The following is a 20,140-nucleotide window of genomic DNA, read 5'->3' as shown; positions in this document are numbered from 1 at the left end:
ACTGACTTAAGTGATAGTTTGGGTTTGGCTACACTGTACGTAGTTCTCCAGTTATAAGGCCTACAAAAAAAATTTCTGCCTGAAAAATATTGTATATCTTGATGTAGAAAGAGTTATTGCACTCATTATTTTGCTAAATTAAAAGAAAAGTCCAACCTGTTGTACACTTGGTGTGAGTATTTTGATTATTGGGACAGAACAGTTATTTAAAACAAAGAATCCTGTTGTATGTTTAGTGTATCGTGAGTGCACATAGGGAAGTAATACAGTAAACGAATAATGTTAAATACGGAAATTTTAAAATTTCGTAGCGATTACATTTACCGAAAAAAAAAAAACTGAAAATCAATTATATTCGATTTAGCTTCCAAACTTGCGTGAAAATGTAAGCTAAAACTTAAGTTCGGGCTGATCATTGGCCCAAGTGAAAATCATAATGTACTTTGTCAGTAAAAAATAAAATAAAAAAAAACTATAATTGATTCTCGGAAGTATATAAAAGTAAATAAAGAGTGAGTTTTCCATAATCAAAGAAAATAAAACTTGACATTTGCAAACGTAGTAACACAACGGCGTCTCCATTAATTGTGAGTGTTCTTAAGTTTATAGAGTCGAACTTAGTGTTAAATTATACAAGTGAAAAGCATGATTTGGACAATAGTACATAGTAACAATATGCATATTGTACAAAGTTTAAACATGCTGATAACCTAGTTTGGTTAAATATGAGAAGTTCTACTGGTGCAACTATCAATTATGTAATTGAAACATAAAAGATACATAGTAACATCAGCATATAACTTCTAAAATAAATCGAGGTTGAATCTCAGTGCCGGTGGAATTGTTGCATGTGCAGGTTTGGCTATCGAAGACTCAGAATAAAATGAGTTTACCAATGTTTGAGTTGCACTTGACGAAGACAGGGTAACTATAGGTTGGTTAGTGAAGAAATTGTAGATACTTATTCACTACATCAATTCAGTCGTTTGATAAACCCTGCTTGTCATAAAAATATTTTTTTTAAGTAACTTGAGAAAAACGCTTCACCTTCGCTACTTGGTATTTATTTAAACCGCACAAGTCGAGCTTCACTTGACATACATGTATCTTGCAGATGATATTTAAACCACAAAATAAGTTAAGATTGTTGTTTTGCAGGTTAGGTTTCTCAAAAACAAAGTCAATTGAGACATTGGATGGCAAAGTGGCATAACTCAGTTTTGAGACATTGTGAAATGTTAAGACTTTTATTAGAATTTTATTAGACAAAATATATTTTGTGCTGCCATCTTTCTGCCTATGGCCTGGTATTTTAATTCTGAGATTACCAACTTTGCCATCCAACAGGTTATGGTTTCAAGTTCATGGAAATGACTTAATCTCATTTTTTTATGTGTTACGCCACTTTACCATCCAATGTATCAATTATAACTGAAAAAGATGCCAGCAGTAGGGATGGCCAGATCCGGATCTCGGATCTGGATCCGGATCTCGAATCTCGGTTCTAGATCCGGATCTCGGATCTGAATCCGAATCTCGGATTTCGGATCTGGATCCGGATCTCGGATTTCGGATCTGGATCCGGATCTCGAATCTCGGATCCAGATCTGGGTTCGAATTTCGGATCTGGATAAGAAATCCGGATCTCAGATCTTGATTCTTATCCAAACCCACATCCCACCCAAATTGTGATAAACTTGAATATCGAAAATTCGCCGAAAGTAATTTCACGAAGTCCTGACAGTGAAGAAGAAAACAGAAAATTAAGACGAATATTGACAAGTCTATTTGTCTCCTTCATTCTACACTAAAGATCAAATGCTTGCCTTACTAAAAAATAATCTGCTTTGATCCGGATGAGAGTTCGAATGTCGAATCTAGGTCCATCCGGTTGCAGGACCGAGATGCAATACATATATATTTATATTTGAAACCGGAATACAAAACTCGAATATTTAAAATTCCTCAATACACCTATTTCATTGACAGTTAAGAAAACATAAACAGTTAAGGCAAGTATTAACTAGTTTTTACGTATATTTATCTTGCTCAGTCTGCTCAAAATATCAAACGTATACCTTACAATTAGATTTAATAATTATTTAGTAAATCACAATATGACCACCGAGAATAAACTATGAATTTTGGTGCCCCTTATCTAGATTTGAAATTTCGAATTCATACATAGAATCAGGCTGAAAGATATACATTTTAGATCTGGAAACCGAAACAAGTGATAGTACCAAGATCATAGCCGTTTGTACCTAGGTAATGCGAGCGGAAGGCACTTTCACTAATTCCGCATGTACTTTGGGGAACACGAGAAACTAAAAACAGATAAATATTCTTTTTCAGGGACAAGTCGCGCTTTAACATGACTTTTCATAAGTGTTGTGTTCAAATACAAAACTGTAATGGCGACTTGTTTGAAATAAATGCCTTTTCTTTTTTAGCAATGAAGTTAGATACTTTCACATTGAATAAAAATTAGCAAAACACATTTCACTGATTAGAGTGCTGGTTCTTATGGAAGCTTTGACACTGAACCGAAGATTTCCTCATGTGGGTATCGGATTGCCACAATTCATCTTGCTGAAAGACGTGGTTTATCAGGAGGTCGGCCAAGATTCTTTTGGACTTAGCCTGTAGACTGCTTCTGGTCTCAATTATTCCCGTATAATAAGACCAACCATATATAAAGTTGGTTCGAAATGATTTAAAATATCAATAATTGACCTTAAGGGGATAATCGCGATTTAAATATTCGTAAATCAGAAGAGATGTAAAAGTTAAGCGTTAAAATAAATCTGATAATTCCTAATACAACCTAATGATAGCAATAAAAACTCCTTATGTAACATTTTCAAAGCTAAGATTAACAGTTATCTTCTTGAAGAGGGTTAACGGCAACATAGAATATTATAAATCCAATTATCATAAGTAGTACCTCTGACAGCCCCGCATTTCACATCACCATCGCCCTTCATCCTGACAAGTGGGCAATTCACCCACAATGACTTTTCAGGCGTTCCAGTGACATCAATATCTCAGTTTGGGTTTGGGATCATGCTTCGGTGAATCTTGACTATCACCATCAGCAGCTATTAGAGAATCAGAACTTATTTCTGTATTAGATAATGTGGGTAACTATAGCTTTTCGTCTATAGAAGACGGACAGCATGCCTTCGGTGCCCGTGGACATGGGTTTAATTTCCGGAGAGGCACTCAACAATTTCGATGTTGACCCAGCATCGTGAGGACAATTGGAGAGTTATCTTAAGTAAGAGGTAGCGGACTCCAGTGTAGAAAGCCGGCATTAGGGACTTCGGGTGTCGATGCGTTGCCTACACATCCCCACTTTGAACGTAAGCCCGCTAGTAGAAACAGAAGGACTGTCGTGCCAAGAGTTTAGTTTGTTTTAATTATCATAAATGCCTTCTTTATTATTAAATTTTATCCAATATTTTCTTTTCAACTAGGTTGCGAAACTCAGAGCTAGCTACTTGTTTTATTTTTAATTCATGTTCATAGCACAACTAATCACTAAGGAAAAACAATCTTTCCAATAAAATTCGCCTTGCGTCTTTGGTAGCTCTTAGTTATTTTTATTTTATTTTTTTTTAAGTTGAAGGGCGGTTTATCATTTTCCCCTCGCTTTCCCTACTTTTTTTTCTAGTTTTACCTATGTTTCTTTGCACGGACATTGCGCCTATACGCATGTGCTTAGTGTGTTCGTTTACAAAAGCAGGTCATTTTCCTGCCGGAGCGAGCTCAGGCTACTTGTTAGGATTCTTGCTTCGCAATTGGATAATACCGGGTTCGAATTCGGAGACCAGCCATCCTGACTGAGGATTTTCCAGGGTTGTTCCTCAGTTATACTGGGCAAATGCTAGGTTAGTACCTTGATCTAAGGCTCTGGAGATCTCCCCTTCCATTCCTTTTCCAATGTTTTTATCTGTTGATTACTACAGTGTAAAGTGGCCTCTGAGGATGTATCTGGTAGTTTATAGTAAATAAACAATAACGGCGTAATATATCTTCACGAAACGTGTGGGTTAATTTAACTACAGCCTTACAGTCCCAATAGATAGCTAAAGTTTTAAAATCAATTTCCTGACTTTTAAATACTATTTTCATATTGTTTCAGCTCTCAATTTTCTCATGTATGTTCCCACCGAGAATTGAAGAACCTGAGATCTCATGAACAAATGCGAATACGTTAAATATTTTTGAAGACTTTAATATGCAAAACACAAAACGCTTCAATGATACGATGCATGGATATGTTTTGGTTATGTCCTGCAATGTATGATTAAAGAAACCTTGAGGGTGAAGAAAAAATAATAGAAATCTCTTTTATATTTACTCTTTCAACAAACTCCCGACCTCAGAAGGGCAAGCCATAAATTAGGTAATAAAGTCATACAACGAACACAACCATATCGCTCTCCTGAAATTCTGGTGTGTATGTCTAAAAATCTACTGTTGTTCCACGCCAACCAGTCTATGCTTTTTGTTGTATATACCTTCGAAGTGAAAGATATTCATTATTACATTTGTTGATGGTTGGACTCTAGTGAGTCAGAAACTACTATTAATAAAGAGTTTTTGTCTAGTATTCCTACGATTAGAAGGGCCTTATATAAAAGATATTTCATTTGTATATGAAAAAAGAAGAAAGTTTATTTTCTAAGAATAAAATAAATATTTTCAATGTGAAGCTAACATTAAGTTTCGAAGAGGAGCTAAACAGAAGAATTTGTTACAATTTACATCAGTTTTCAGACAGTTCACTATACTCTGAAATGGGAAGAAATCAAACTTGGAAACATTTTACTAAAGAGACTTCGACAGAAAGTGGAACATACAAGGTTAAAATAAAATAAAGAACAAAGGTAGCACAAACGTGTTATGGAAACATTTAAAAGCACAGCAACCTTCTATTTCAGTGAATCCGAAAAAAGTTTTAATGAATTTTAGATATTCAATTTTATCATCACAATTTCAGATGTAGGTTTGGATACGAATCAAGATCTGAGATTCGAATTTCTGATCCAGATCCGAGATCCGGATCTCACTGGATCCGGGATATCCGGATCCGAAAATTTTTGGCCATCCCTAGCCAGCAGTGAATAAAATGCTAGTTTTGAGGACGGAAACGTTCTGTAACATTTTCCTCTTGATACTATTTACCTCTAAACTTCATGATCCCATGTATTGAGATATGTGTATCTGTTTATAGCATATCAGTATTCTACTTTTTATTGCATAGTCACTTTTCACTGCTTTCATGTTATATCGTCTTCCGTGAATTGTCAGGATTGTGTCTGCTACAGAAAGGGATTAGGTCATACCATAGTAGAGAAAATTAATTACTTTCATGAACCACTTGTCCTTACTAACTCATAGGCAGGATTGTGAGACGTTAAGCAAAATATTGTATTTACTTTCATTCTACTCATTAAGCTCAATCCATGTTGGAACATTATATTCGTAGCATACAAAAAATGTCAATTTTAATTATGTTCTAGATATCGATGCTCTGTCAAAGAATTTGCGTTCATTCTTATGGAATTGTTTTCTACGCCATACATGAAGCGCTTAGAGGATAAAGGTGTTGTGTTACATTTTTGGAAATGCTGAATTCTGGCGGTTCATGCACGTGGTATATGTTAGGCATGTTGCAGAAGACACAATTTAGTGAGTCCTCGTCCCAGTGAAGAGATTTGGAAATGATGAAGGGTGTATGTTAACAGACATAGTTGTGGAAGTCAATTTTCTCAAAAGATGTTACATACCACCTTTATCCTCTAGCCGCTTCAAATGATACCAATCTTACATTTGATAATATGTGGGGTGAATCAATTTCTTTGTCCTTCTTGTTGGCACTGAAAGTTGATAAAATTGATAACAATTTCCCTTAGCGTCACTATCCGTGATTGCGTTGCCCGTTTATTGGACCATGTACATTCTACGATCCCTATGTTACTTCCAGCCAATGACACCAAACTCCAGGATGATAATGCTCCCATTCATTCACCTGGACCTGATGGGGCGTCGTTTGAGAAACATTGGAAAGACGTTGATGAACATGACCTCTGGCCTGATCAATTTCCAGACCTGAACACAATTGAACACATCTGGTCAGTTTTAGAGACACGAATCGAGCCCAGATTTGAGGCTCCTAGTATCAAAATCTGCCACATCTATTTACCTTCAATTAATTTTGCGAAACGTACAGTGAATCTTCATATATACACTACAAAATCGCATATTTGAACTAGTTTTTTTAGTATGATATAATAAACTTTTAAGCAAAATGCTGTTTCCATGGAATTCCTTTAGATCAAACATATAACAAACGATACATAACTCAATTTCGGTAAAAAAAAAAGGAGGGGAATTGGCGGTATTTTATGCTAGGCACCTCATTTCCAACTCTATCCTGTCTCAAGGAGATGACTAACTCACTGCACCTGAAATGGTGTATTACCCTATTTGATATAACGCACGACCTCTACTTCCCATTCCACATTGCATCAGAGCTATTGTGAAGCTAAAACATGTCCCAAAACTATGTAGATATGGTAAGTTTTACTTATTTTAAGTTTATACGTTAAATTTATCTCTCTCCTTCGCTCTCTCATTCTCTGTTACATTGTTGATCATTAAAATTGTATCACGAGTAAAACATTTTAAATGTAATGAAATATTAACGACAAATACGTTATGTGACTATATAGAAATAATTACAACTTCAGAACTATGGAATTCATATAGTAATGATAAAGTATTTTGGCCTGAAGCCTGCAGTTGGTCGAATAGAAACACCTATAGGCCACGTCACCAAAATAAACAGTCAGTGTATAAGTTTCTCAGTAATCACCTGGTATCTTACTGGTGATCTCTTATGTTAGTGGTTACTATATATTTTCTCCTTTCGTTTCAACTCTTAATTCTATCATGGAATCTGACGTATAGCTACAAACTATTAATTACTCAAAATGGTATAGTTTATGGTATGGTATGGTATGGTATGGTATGGTATGGTAAAATGGTATGGTCTATACTATATTTTAACAACATAAAAGGAACTCATATATTAACTGCGTACTATAACAGCTAGTAACGTGAAATTTAGATATAACTCTCTGTTTATTTGGAGGAAAGAAAACGTATTCTAAGAGTATAAAAGGGGACTCATTTTTTGCCAATAATAACATGTTACGAACACCTAAGGTTATGTAAATGAAACACGGTAAAGATATACATTTTTCATTAAAAATAAGCACAATTGAATCAGCGTTTTTAAAAATTCCAAATAATATCAAAATTTCTCTCTCTTTATGCAAAAAAAAAAAAAAAATGCTCAAAGTGAGATTTCATTGTTAAATTATAACCTTTTATGTAGCCCATTTTATTTTAATTGTTGTTTCCAATGATGATATCTAAGTTAGATCACTCGATTTACAAAATAATAATAATAATAATAATAATAATAATAATAATTTTCTCTTGGGTTGGCAACACTATTCATCTGCTGATGTCCGCCGATGCACAGACAGGTGTAGTCCTTTTCCTACTTGCTTCGTGCGAAGTTTCGTTTCTCTGTTTCTTTTGGTTTCTTCGTCATCGCGGTTGGAAGTTCTAAATTATATTATAATGTGGAAACATCGTTTCATGACTTTGTCGTCAAGTCGGCACGGCACCGGTTAACGTTCTCTCAGAGAGCTGCTGTATTTCACTAATGCGTGTTTACAGTCACATAGAATGCATTTGGGTGGTGGGTAAAAACACGAAATTACCTTAAATAAGGGACACCCCAATATATAGGGTGTTTCAAAACAACACCGACAATGTTTGAGAGGTGATTCCTGACACGAAAATAAGAGAAAAAGTATAGACCAACCTGGGTGCACAAATGCTTCCTTTCGGAGTTATAGGCTGCTGAGAATATAAAAAAAGAATTTTAAAGATCTATAGTTCCAATACCGTGGACCTACCGTAGTCGGGTCAAGACTTCAATTAGGAATTAATATCTGAGCTATCCAAATATCCATGTTTCAGAATCCTGCGGTACTTCCGCAACAATTTTCATAGAAATAGTTGGTGAGAACTTCGAATTATATGTCCATAGCCAAACTCATTCTATAAAAATTGTTGCGTGAGTGCTGCAGGATTCTGAAACATGTACTTTAGGATAGCTCAATATTACTTCTTATTACTTCTTAAGTGAAGTCTTAATCCGACTACGTTAAGTCCCATAGTATTGGAGCTATGATCCTCTAAAGTTCATTTTTTTCATATTTTAGGCAGCCTACAACTCCGAAAAGAAGTAATTGTGCACCCAGATGTGTCTATAATTTCTATCTTTTTGTCAGAAATCACTTCCCAAACGTTATCGGTGTTGTTTTGAAACACCCTCTATCTATCTATCTATCTATCTACCTATATATATATTAGTCTTATGCTATTTGAAGGATACAACGACATAAAGAATTCAAGATAAATACAAAGAAATTTGTAAGTAAAACTTATCTTCCATACTAAATCTTCTGTGGACACACCTCTACAAAAGAAAAATCCATTCTCCGCTACAGATAATCCTGAATCAGGAATTTTCGTTTCCACAGTAAAAGCAAAATCTGTGAATCCATTTTCAACGAACTTAAAAACAAGTTCTCCATTCGATAGAGCATCAAAAATTTTCTGAAAAAGTGAAATAATTTTTCGCGTCACTCTTACAGTTCCCGAGATATTGGCCAAAAAGTTCCGATTGAGGAAGATTTATGAAGCCATATCTCGTGAACCGTAAATTATAACGAGATGCTATTGGTGTTGATCAATGGTAAAAGAACGGTAAACATTTTGATAAACTGATCAAGTGGCCACTGTTCCCCAGATATTGGCCAAAAACGTTCGAATTTCGGAAGACTTAAGGAGATATATCTCGGGAATCATAATTCATAGAGATGGTATTGGTGTTCGTGATTAAATTTTGAGCCTTCCGTTCAATAGAGCATAAAAACTATCTGAAAGAATCAACATCTTTTGTTTGCACCAAGATGAACTTTTCTCAACTTGACTTTGACCCTTGTGCCGTTCCCAGAACAATCAACTTTCTTTTCAGGATGGTAACAACTATTTCGTTCCCTCTCAGGATTTTTTTTTTTGTACCAGCCATCCCCAACCTTTAACCTTAAGCTGTGCGGCAAGCTTTGCGCCCTTTAGGTTTTTCACCAGTCACTTACATTTGTTTCGAAGGCAATCTTTTCCGAACCCTCTATAAACTGCTGTTTTTTTTGCAATATCGGTACCTTGCGCCCAAGGGTTCATTCTTGAATATCGTGCATATACTGTAGTTTGAGTACGCAATTCCCTAGGCACGACTACCTAATTAGACATTTTCCCTGCTCATGGATTCTCAAGGTAGTACTATCTAGAAGGAGTCGGCAATATTTTAAGACCTAGAGTTCCGAGCTTGACTCCTGGTAAATCCTTACTGTCACTCTACTGGATTCCTAGCGAAGTCATCATATCATATCCTCTTCGCTAACTTGACACTTTTAATACCACTTACTGATTCAATAATTATTGCGTCATCAGTTATGGACTCAATAATTAGTGCGTCATTAGTTCGTTCTGGCAATGCTCTTCGAGGATTCTCAACTGGTTTGAATTTAAGTTTAAAATTCAAATTATGGATATGAATATGGATGTGAGATTAGAATCCTGGTAATTATGGTACCCTTTGCCCCGAAAGCAAGTAATAATACCCCATGCTAATAAAACTAGGGAAAGACTAGTGAAACCAATGACAGCATGCCAACGTACCACCACCAAAAGAAGTCTGTGTTCAACTCTGAGCGATCAAAGTGATGATCACGTTTACTTGAAATCAGACGGGATATTACTACTTCCTTTCCAGGCAAAGAGTGCCACAATTATCAGGATATACTATGCCTTACTGCTGCGTGCGTTTCGGGATTCTGTGAAATCCCAGAACGTACCATGCTGACAAAAGATGTCCGCCTCCTGAAAAACAACGTACCCGTTCACTGCCAGAATATTCACCAGACAGATTCACGACCCTCGCTATGAAATCAGTCATAGTTCGCGTTTTCTTCTGACCATACACCATCGTCGTTCCACCTCTTCTCAACCATGCAGTCATTTTCTAGGAGCAAGTATTTCTACGATGTTGGCATGCTGCTTTCTGAGGTGCAGTAGTGGATTTTGGACCACTATACCTTACTTCACATTCGGACCTATAACACAGCAACGGTGCAGAATTTCGAGCTATACATTACCGCACGACTTAGACAGGTACGCAGGATTACGCAAGTAAAGTGTCATTGCTCTACGATATGTGAAAGTGGGTCAGGATAGAACTTTCTGGCTCATCTCTCATTAGCCTGCAAATTTCAAAGAAATCACACATGTCCGAATTACTCACAAACTATTGCTTTCCGACCCCCTGTTTATAGAGGTGAAAATGTTCCAAAGTACCTATAAAATATCTATAAAAAAGTACCTATAAAAAAGGAATGCAACGAATTACAAGCAACCCTACATATATATATATATATATATATATATATATATATATATATATATATATATATATATATATAGAGAGAGAGAGAGAGAGAGAGAGAGAGAGATTATTGGGAAACAAAATTACATGTAATATTGTGTATCACACATTAGATGGATGGCATAATGCATATTCCTCATGACCTAAATAGTTACTTATTGGAATTCGAGATTCGTTAATTCCGTTATGGAATTTAATGTCTTACTTTCATCATCTTAATTCCATATCTTTCAAACTTAGCAAAACTATAGAATTTTAAACACTGTGTGAAAATATGCATAATAAAAGTAGAGGAGAGGACTTACTCCATTGGAATACTACTTCCATAAAATCGATGCTCCAACTGGAAACAAAGAGCACCATACTCTTTAGCATATCTAATCCAAGATCCACCAGCCAGCCCACTTGCAGGTCCTTCGCCAAAAATCATCAGGAAAACAGGGCCACCCAGTTTATAGTAAGCACTGCTTGTATAGTAAAGCTGTAGAATAAAACAAGGAGAATATTTGGCATCACAAATAAGTCAAGGAAATATAAACTTGATTATTTTATTTCTACCAGAGAGAAGAAATAATTTATAAATGTGCATATAATGGTGAAAGTGTAAACGAGCAATACTAATTTAATATTAAACTTATGTCAGTGTTTCAGGATAGTTTTTGAGTTTGAGTTATTACAGTGTTTCAGGGGAGTTTCTACTACTTTGACATGTATAAAATTTAAAGAAGCACTACATATATTTAAATCAAGTAGAGGAAACGAAATGTTTCAAATATCGCTATGAACCCTAGCTCAAGTTAAGGAGAGGTAAGGGCACAAGAGATGCAATTGGATTATTGAGGTTGATAAGTGAAAGGTTTATAGAAAAAGAGAAAGAGGTGAGTGTTGTATTTATTGATCTATAAAATGTTTTCGATCGATTGAATTACGAGTTGTTGTTGGAAGTTCTATAGAAATTCGGGTTGGAATGGAAAGATCGAAGACTCATAAGAAACGTATATATGAACCTAAAAGTAAGCGTTATGTTAGGGGAAGAAATGACAGAGGAGAGTGCAATTGGAAGCGTAGTTCGTCATGGATGCTGTCACCGAGAATATACAGGGTGGTCCAAAATGATAAGTTTAACATTGATTAAGTATAACATTCTCAGCTTATAAGTTTATTTGCTTTGGCTCTTCCGAGATTAAAATATAAGTAAAAGGCATTAAGAACAAATAATAAAGAACCTGATGGATAAAAATAAGAAATAATATTAAAAAAGCAATGAATTTATCAGTACGGGACTGTATACCAACTTTTGGGCCACTATATAAATCTAGAATAGATAGTGAAAAAGAGCGTACATAATGGAAAAAATGAAATGAAATTTTTGAGTTTTACGTCCCACGGTTATGCCGGTTAGGCTAAAGGAGACGGTGATGATGAGAGATGAATGAAATGGTGGAATGAAGAAAGCGGGAGGAAACGGGAGAACCCCGAGAAAACCCACGACCACGGTGTTCGTCCACCACAAAGTTCACTTGGCGGGAGCAGGGTTTGAACCCGAGACCCCTAGCACCAGAGGTGAACGCTCTACCACTGAGCCACCGCGGCCTCTGCGTACATAATGGAGATTGTATTTCGGTAGGAGGTAGAATGATTAGATCTATAAGGTTTCCGGAAGATGTGGTGCTTGCTGAAGAACCCGGAAAGATAACCAATAAGATGTGGAAAACTTGGGGAAGTATTATGAAGAATGTAGGACAAACATAAGTGTTAAAAAGACAAAAGTCATTCTGATTGGAATGAAACGGTCGGTGTCAAATATAGAAACAGAAGAGGAGAAAATAGAACAGGTAACTAGTTTTCGATATCTGTGTAATATTATTAGTGATGATATGAAGTGTCAACGGGAAATAAAAGCAAGGATAGAAATTGCGACAGGAGCCTTTGGGAGGAAGAAAAGTCTGTTTGGTGGGACCTTAAACAGTTGAGAAAAAGACTTATAAAATGCTTCATGTGGAGTATTGCACTGTATACAGCAGAAACATGGGCATTATCCAAAAATGATTTTAAAAAATGACTGGAAGCTTTCGAAATATGGGTGTGGAAAACGAACGAATGAGAGGATGTTAGAAATGGTGGGGCAGAAGAGAACACTTTTAGATATTTTTAAGAAGAGAAAGAGAAACTGGTTGGGGAATTGGCTAAGAAGGAACTGTATCACGAGGGACGTACTAGAGGGTCTGGTGGCGGGAAAGACAGGGAGGGGACGAAGGAGACTACAATTAATGGATGATATTAAAACAGAAAGATCTACAATTTTTAGACGATATCAAAATAGAGAAATCATACGTGGAGACGAAGAGGTTTGCTATAGATCATAGAGCATGGAAGGTTTTTAGTTTGGACAAGTGACCTGCCAGTAATGTAAAAATACCTATGATTATTATTATTAATATTCAGAAGCAGAACATAATGCGGATGTTGTGAGAAAAAATAACAATATTATCAGTACTGGAACTCTTGATGAAGATATATAGGAAATAATACCGATATTTTTGCAAGTATATTGTGTTGACAATATATGTTTCTGATACTTTTATTTCAAAATGCTTGTTATTAGGGAAACATATTTCAAATTTTTGTAAATAACGATGCTATGGGTACACAAAACAATTACTGCAAACATGAGAAATAAATTTTACTAAGTGTTGTTTTAGTTCTACATAACAAAAAAATTCAAAAAGAAAAACTTTATTATAATTTTCTCAAACATATTCAATGAATCGTTGATTAGTACATTTAAGAAAAACGTAACAATAAAATGAGTGCAAGTGCATGTATAATTAGCATCTCGCATGTGAGAACAAGAACATTAATTACTTATTATAACATAAAAACATCAGAATATATAACTTTATTACAGCAATTTTATACACACGACTATTTGATATTGATATTAAACGTAGAATTATTGGTTTACGACAATATTTTAAATATTTATTTATTTCTTATGTGTGTAGTGTGGCACTCATAATTATTCAACATTTATTTATTTTTCATACTTTTTAACTGACATCAAGCTTCCGAATGTATGATACTGTATAATATGTTACTAAACAGAGAAAAATCAGTTCTCCGGACAGCGGTATATTGTACAAATATACGGTATCCTCTTGCTTACTATAGAAATCAGTACGGAGCATACATTATCCGTATGCTACGTAGGAACTGCTTTTAGATGTTAAATCATGCCGTTGCAGGATGTCTGACACCTAACAGTTTTCCGTATATCGCATGCATATACTTATGTTACCTTCGTCAGCTCTATGTTACATACGTCCATTTGTATGTGAGATCCTGACCGCCTAGATTGTTTCATACGGAAAGTACGTATAGATGGAACACTTATACAGAAAGTATTATAAAACATGCATTTTCAGTTATATGTCTGCTGTACGTTAAGTCCAAAAACTATAGGAATTACGCATGTAACCTATCATTTTAAGTACGCCACCTACAATTTTTCTTCTCAGTGTATATAGTGTTATTCAAGATAATTACAAACAGGACATAACAATAATGTTTCGTTCTTATCTAGCTCCCACTTTTTATTTTATTATTTTTTTTTAAGTCGCTGGTCTGAAGCTGGTTAACAGATGTTGTTTACTCCCTGAGAGATATTTGTAATTGTTTTTCTTCTACGGAGATGAAAATATAGTAAACTGCTATTAAACTGACAGGAACCATTCCGATTTGGTCAACTTAATTGCTGAAAATGATTGCTAGCACTGGATTCGGCATCAAGAGAGAAAAAGAGAGTATATAGTGTTCGACAGTGTACATGGTCGGAGAGAAGTGTGAGCAAAGTTCGAATGTAAACCGTAGAAAATGTCTAGAAATGACATGTGAATTTTGAAACGAGTACAGGGATTGAGGTCAAGTGTTGGATATAAGGAATACATGTGTAGTTCCACACACGTCTAAGCAAAAATGTTATTTATGTAGAACCAAACCGAGAGAGATGAATAATCTTGGTATTCTTTCTCATAAAACTGTAGATCCCTACTTTTCGACTTTTGGACTCTCTCCGCTTCATTCTTGGATACGTTTCATGAAATGTATTCCCCACATTGCCTGCCGACTAGATATTAAAGCATGGCAGGTACGAGTCAAAGAAAATCGGATGAAAATAGAATAAAAAAGAATCGTGTCCAAGCAAAATCTCGTAGTGAGCTGTGACTATTGGTAGATATACCGAAACAATAAGCAGGAAACACCAATGATGGCAATACAACCCGCAAGGTTTTTTGGAATGCTTCAAAATTGTCCGAAATTACTCGAGTAAGTGTCAACTTAATTAAGCGATTTCACATTATTTTAGAATGCTTGTATTGTACTTTTCCTATTGATACAAACAAATTTAATGAGTACGCTCGTTGCTCTTTGGAACTGTATTTGTGAGAATATTCTTGGTATCATATGCCCTTAAGTGTACACAAAATCCCATTTCACGGGAGAAATGTCATTGCAGCGAGTATTCTACCAATAGGCCAGCTTTCCGAAAAAGCACAGGAGGCTCAAATTTAGGACAATAAGAAATAAAGGGAATTGTTTAAAAGAAAATCATCCAGGGTTAATGTCAATACTAATTTAATTCACAGATTGCTAATCACCTCTGATTCAGATATTGCTAGTAAACGTGCTTCTGCCAAGACCAAATGTTCAGACACAATGTCCGAGGTACTACAATTGCCAAAAGTGACTTGTATGAATGATTCCTCTGATCATTCCGAATCAGACTAATGAGCATATTTTTTCCCGTCAGTTTTGCGTGCTCGCTGATTGTTGTTTATTGTCCGGACTATGTAGGTTTTTTTTTTTTTTTAGATATAAGCTGATCACATCAATTCTATTATTTTCCTTTCACCAATTTTGTGCAATCGTACTTACTTTTCTCAAACATGTTATACTTCTTTGGTAAATAATACACACACACACACAAAAATCTATATCAAAGAAAATCGGATATTCCAATCAAAACCTGCCACAGACAAATGTGTATCACACACTGAATAACGTTCCCTTAGATCGATGAAATCTCACACTGTGAGGCGGTATATTGCACAAGTATATGGAATCCATAAGTTTACTACAGAATTCTGTACGGAGTATACGTTATCCACATCCAAGATAGGTACTGCATTTCCCCGCTTCCTTGTTAAATCATGCCGTTGAAGGATGTCTGCCATCTAACAGTCTTTCGTATATTACATATGTATATATACGTATGTTATATACGTCCATCTGTATGCGAAACCCTGATCCCTATATACATTTCTTTGTTTCATATGGAAAGTACGAATAAATGGAACACTTATACGGAAAGTATTATGAAACCTACTTGAAGTATTATGAAACATTCAGTTACACGCTTTCTTCAGGAACTTACTTATAGTTGTACGTTGTGTCCAAAAACTACAGGATTTACGCATGGATCGTACGTTTCTAAGTACAACTCATAGTGTTTTCTCCGTGCAGCAGTGTGGAACTTATGTGCTTTGGTCCAAACGGCTCTGGAATTCAAGGAACCTTTTTTCAAATGTACATATTCTGTAACCTAAGAGTGTTAGAAGCAACCGAAGGATGTCAAAATAATCACATCTTTAATGTCCTAAAGATGAATATAATGCAAGATGTTGTTTTATCACTGTTCTTTGACTTAGAAACCTGTGCCAAATTTTGGGTGCGCCTATTCCATTTAACTACTGTCTCATGCTTGGTAATATGAGGAAATATCTAGCTAATTATATATCGCAACCAATCCCTGAATAGGTTTAAGAAATGGCATACAAAAAGCGAGACTTAACAGCGAATCGAACCGTGGTCTACTGCTTACAATGCAAGTGCGACAACTTATTTCAGTTGCTAAATAGTTGAGCACCAAACACAAGAGTGGTAAAATGTATGGTTGTTCAACAAACAAAAACCATAGTGTGCTGTTTAACGCATTAGTAAGGCAACGCCGAAAACCGATTTCGATACCCGATCGAGTCATGTATTTTTAATACTTGGTAAGTTCAATATATAAGTATGAATAAGCTCTAAAAATTGTATTTCTTAAGCTCTGAGCTCTGACTCAGTCAGGATCATGCATAGCGCAAAAACTGGTTTTGAGTTTTTGTCACGGCAGAAAGAATTTGTACCTCCGGAACGAACCGTGTACTTTTCTTGACCTTTGGGAACAGAAAACGGCTGATAGGCCTACATCGAGATGTACGGTGGCTGCGGGAAGGTTGCAACCCCTATCTAGGTCATGTAGGTGATTACAACGAACGCAGGTTTGGTTGGAGCGTTGTCGTGGTGCAGCTTCCTGCGATCACCAATATTTGGTAGTTATCGTTTGACGGTTTTGTGCAGACGCGAAAGGACTTCTTTGTAGAAAACGGCGTTGACGGCTTTTCCCGAAGGTACAAATTCTTTCTGCTGTGTCAAAAAAAAATCAAAACTTTTTTTCCGACAGGCGTGATTCTTACTACGTGAGAGTTCGAACGCGACTGCTATCCAGTGTGTTGCTTAGCTTAGGCCCCACCACCACAAATTCCGCTGCCGGCAGTCGCATCTGCGGTCTCATTACTTTCCGCACTAACCCTGTAGCTGATATTAATGTCTGAGAGGTAGTGAGGAAACTACATTCTTATTTGTTAACTCAACCTTAATTAAGTATTAGTATATTTGGCAAGTATATCACAATAAATTGTATTCAATTAAACGTTATCTCTATGTTTATTTTAAAGTACTAGAACTGATCAATTAAAATACGAAAGCTACATTAACGAAATGAAATTTCTTACTTGCTTCCATGTTCTTGAGTCTGTTGGATTGAAGTGATCTAATCGTTGCTCAAACCACTCTTCATCAGGCTGAGGCTGGTCGTCTGGTATTTTAGGTAGAAGTTTACTTCTAAATATTTCGCTGTGAAAGAGTTGCGGTGAGACGAGATCCGCACTTACAAAGAATATAAGAAGGAACTGAAAAGTACTCCCCTTCATATTTCAGAGCTGTAAACACAACAAAAAAGTAAAGTATTAGTATGAAGTGCTGAGTATTTTTTTTCAAAAAGGAACAAAGTAATATAACATGTATGTAACACAAACAAATTCTGAGCTTCCAAATGCATCCAAGCAACGAGCGTAATGGAACACCTACGGGCTTTTTACAAGTACCTAATATAACAACAAGTAAACAGATAACAAAAAGAAACAGCACAGACAAACGGAGAGACAACAAATAGATTACAACCACTATATATATATAAGAAATACTGATACTGAATTCGGGGAAATGTAGATTGAATATATCACTACAGATCATTAAAATGCATCAGAATAGGACCCTTGAGTGTCGACATGGTTCTGTCAGATAGTTTTGCACGCTTGAAAGGCGCCCTGGAATGTCCTTGAAGCAGCACGTCGAAGCTGCTTTGACCTTTGCTGCGGTCCCATGATGGTGTCCTTTGACGGCTGTCTTCATCCGCGGGGACAGGAAAAGGACTTCTGGGAACAGATAGGGACTGTAACTGGGCTGAAGAAGCACTATGGTGCAGTTCTGACTAGGTGCTCATTGACAACAAATCAGGCTTGTTGCATTGTCATGATGGAGCTTTCAGTTTGTGGCAATGTCTTGTCTTACTCAGTTATGCCTTCCCTACAATCTTTTTAGTATTTCCTCGTAGAAAGCGCATGAAAATCTGTCTCCCAGATACAAATTCGTAGTGGTCCACAGTGGCGTCAAAACATTCTTGGATAATCTCAGCTTCACATAAAAACTAAGTATTTACTCTTGCGGCCAAAATTAAGAATATCTGATCGAGTATGTTTAGGAGGGCGCTTAGGAGCTTTATGTTCTCTACGATCATAAATCAGAATTAATTGCATTTAATTATTTCGTTGTGACAATCACGGTGAGCGGTCATTCCCTAAAATCAATCCACTCCAATTTGCTCTCATCGATCTAATTTTATCTAAAAAAGATGAACATACAGACGATTTTACTTCAGTTGTAGAAATTAGTAATGTTGATGTGCCATTTAAACCCAAAAGATCAATACTAATATATTTTGGTCACTTTTTTGTACATTACTTCATCATATCAGAAAATGAAACATTCTTTTGAAATAATCTTAAAATACAAACCATTTTTTTTTTGTCCCTCGGATTATAAAATCACAATTCAGTATATAATTTATTCTGCATTTCTGTACCTAACAGGTTTAGAAAACCATTTGCAGCATAGACATTGTATCAAATTTGAAGCTCTATAAGAAAACTGAAAGCGATCGTTTCTCACAGGACTTAAAAGGTGGGTTATTATGCAGAAACTGGTTATCATAAGAAAACGTAGGGTATTCTGGATCTCAGGGAGTTAGCCTGGGCTTCTTGGAATTAGCACAGGGTGTAGCAAGTCGAAAACGTAAGTTTTAGCTAATGTCTATTTGCTCATAACACACCCCTCAAAATTTGTGTTATGGCATTTTGCAAGGAAACATTTAATCCGGGAAATAATAATACTTCTAAAAATAATAATTTGGTATTGCTGATAAAAGTGACCCCATGGTTACGATATGTACAGGTATAGCGTACAAAAATCACTAAACAGCTTGACAATTGTATCTACACATACCTATAAGGCTGTACCTCTCGTTCAACAGTCGATCACTTCACTGTTCTAATTGCATTTCTACTATTTATATACTTTTCTCCATACTTATATATTTATCTGTTTACAAGTACGTTTAATGAACAGATTCGTTCACAAAAAGGATGTCAAAGTTTTTTCTCGTCTTATGAATTTAAAAATTGAGATACTTATAAAATGAAGACACATTTCCTGAAGATATATTATGTTGAAAAAGTTACATATTATCAGTTACTTTTTGTTAGAATTTTAAAAATGTTATCAACTTTATTTTCTAAAAAATCTTAAGTTCATTGTATTTCATTAGGGAATGCATTTCATTCTTCATCAACCTACGTCACTTTCGTAACAAAAAATTGGATAATGCTTTGTTGTTAACATTTAGATTTTAATTTTTAAACAACGATTTGAGTGCTCTTCTTCACTATGCTATTGTACACTTTAAAAAAGTGAAAATAAACATTATTTATTATCAGAAAAAAGGCTTATCCTAGCTCTCTTATCATTTTCTAAGTTAGAAACTCCGTTTGGAAGAAATTTAGTGAAAAAAATCCTCTTTCACTATATCACGCTCCATAATAGTTGTTATGTAACCACATTTCATAATGACGTAATTTGGAAAACCGAGAAAATGATTGACTACAGAAAAAAATCAGAACTATTCTTGTTCTAAATAATCATCTTACCCTGTACGAATTTCAGCCTTTTGAAAGAGTCTGCGTGTTTTACGGGGCTTCTTTCTTCATATGACTCATGAAGTGGGCCATCAATTCATAATACAATGCCTTCTAAAACAACATCAAACTCCGTAATGCAAGAGAATGTACTAAGGGTGATGTACTAGCAGCTGGTTTGGTAATCACT

General features: G+C 35.6%; 1 protein-coding gene across 1 annotated transcript in view; it reads right to left on the bottom strand.

The window, feature by feature from the left end:
• The window catches only part of LOC145674260 (putative serine protease K12H4.7), a 47,030-nt gene extending 29,399 nt beyond the window's left edge, over window positions 1–17,631 (bottom strand). Inside the window, exons 1-2 of the mRNA XM_081744094.1 lie at window positions 17,434–17,631; window positions 10,903–11,078 (exon numbers count right to left, since the gene is read on the bottom strand). Coding sequence (XP_081600220.1) covers window positions 10,903–11,078; window positions 17,434–17,631 — 374 coding nt within the window. The remainder of the gene's footprint in view (window positions 1–10,902; window positions 11,079–17,433) is intronic.
• Window positions 17,632–20,140: the final 2,509 nt, after the last annotated feature.

This window comes from Thermobia domestica, chromosome 17 (assembly GCF_964235325.1).
Source record: "Thermobia domestica chromosome 17, izTheDome1.hap1.1, whole genome shotgun sequence".
Classification (NCBI taxonomy): Eukaryota; Metazoa; Arthropoda; class Insecta; order Zygentoma; family Lepismatidae; genus Thermobia; species Thermobia domestica.
This window is presented reverse-complemented; position numbering and strand designations above follow the sequence as displayed.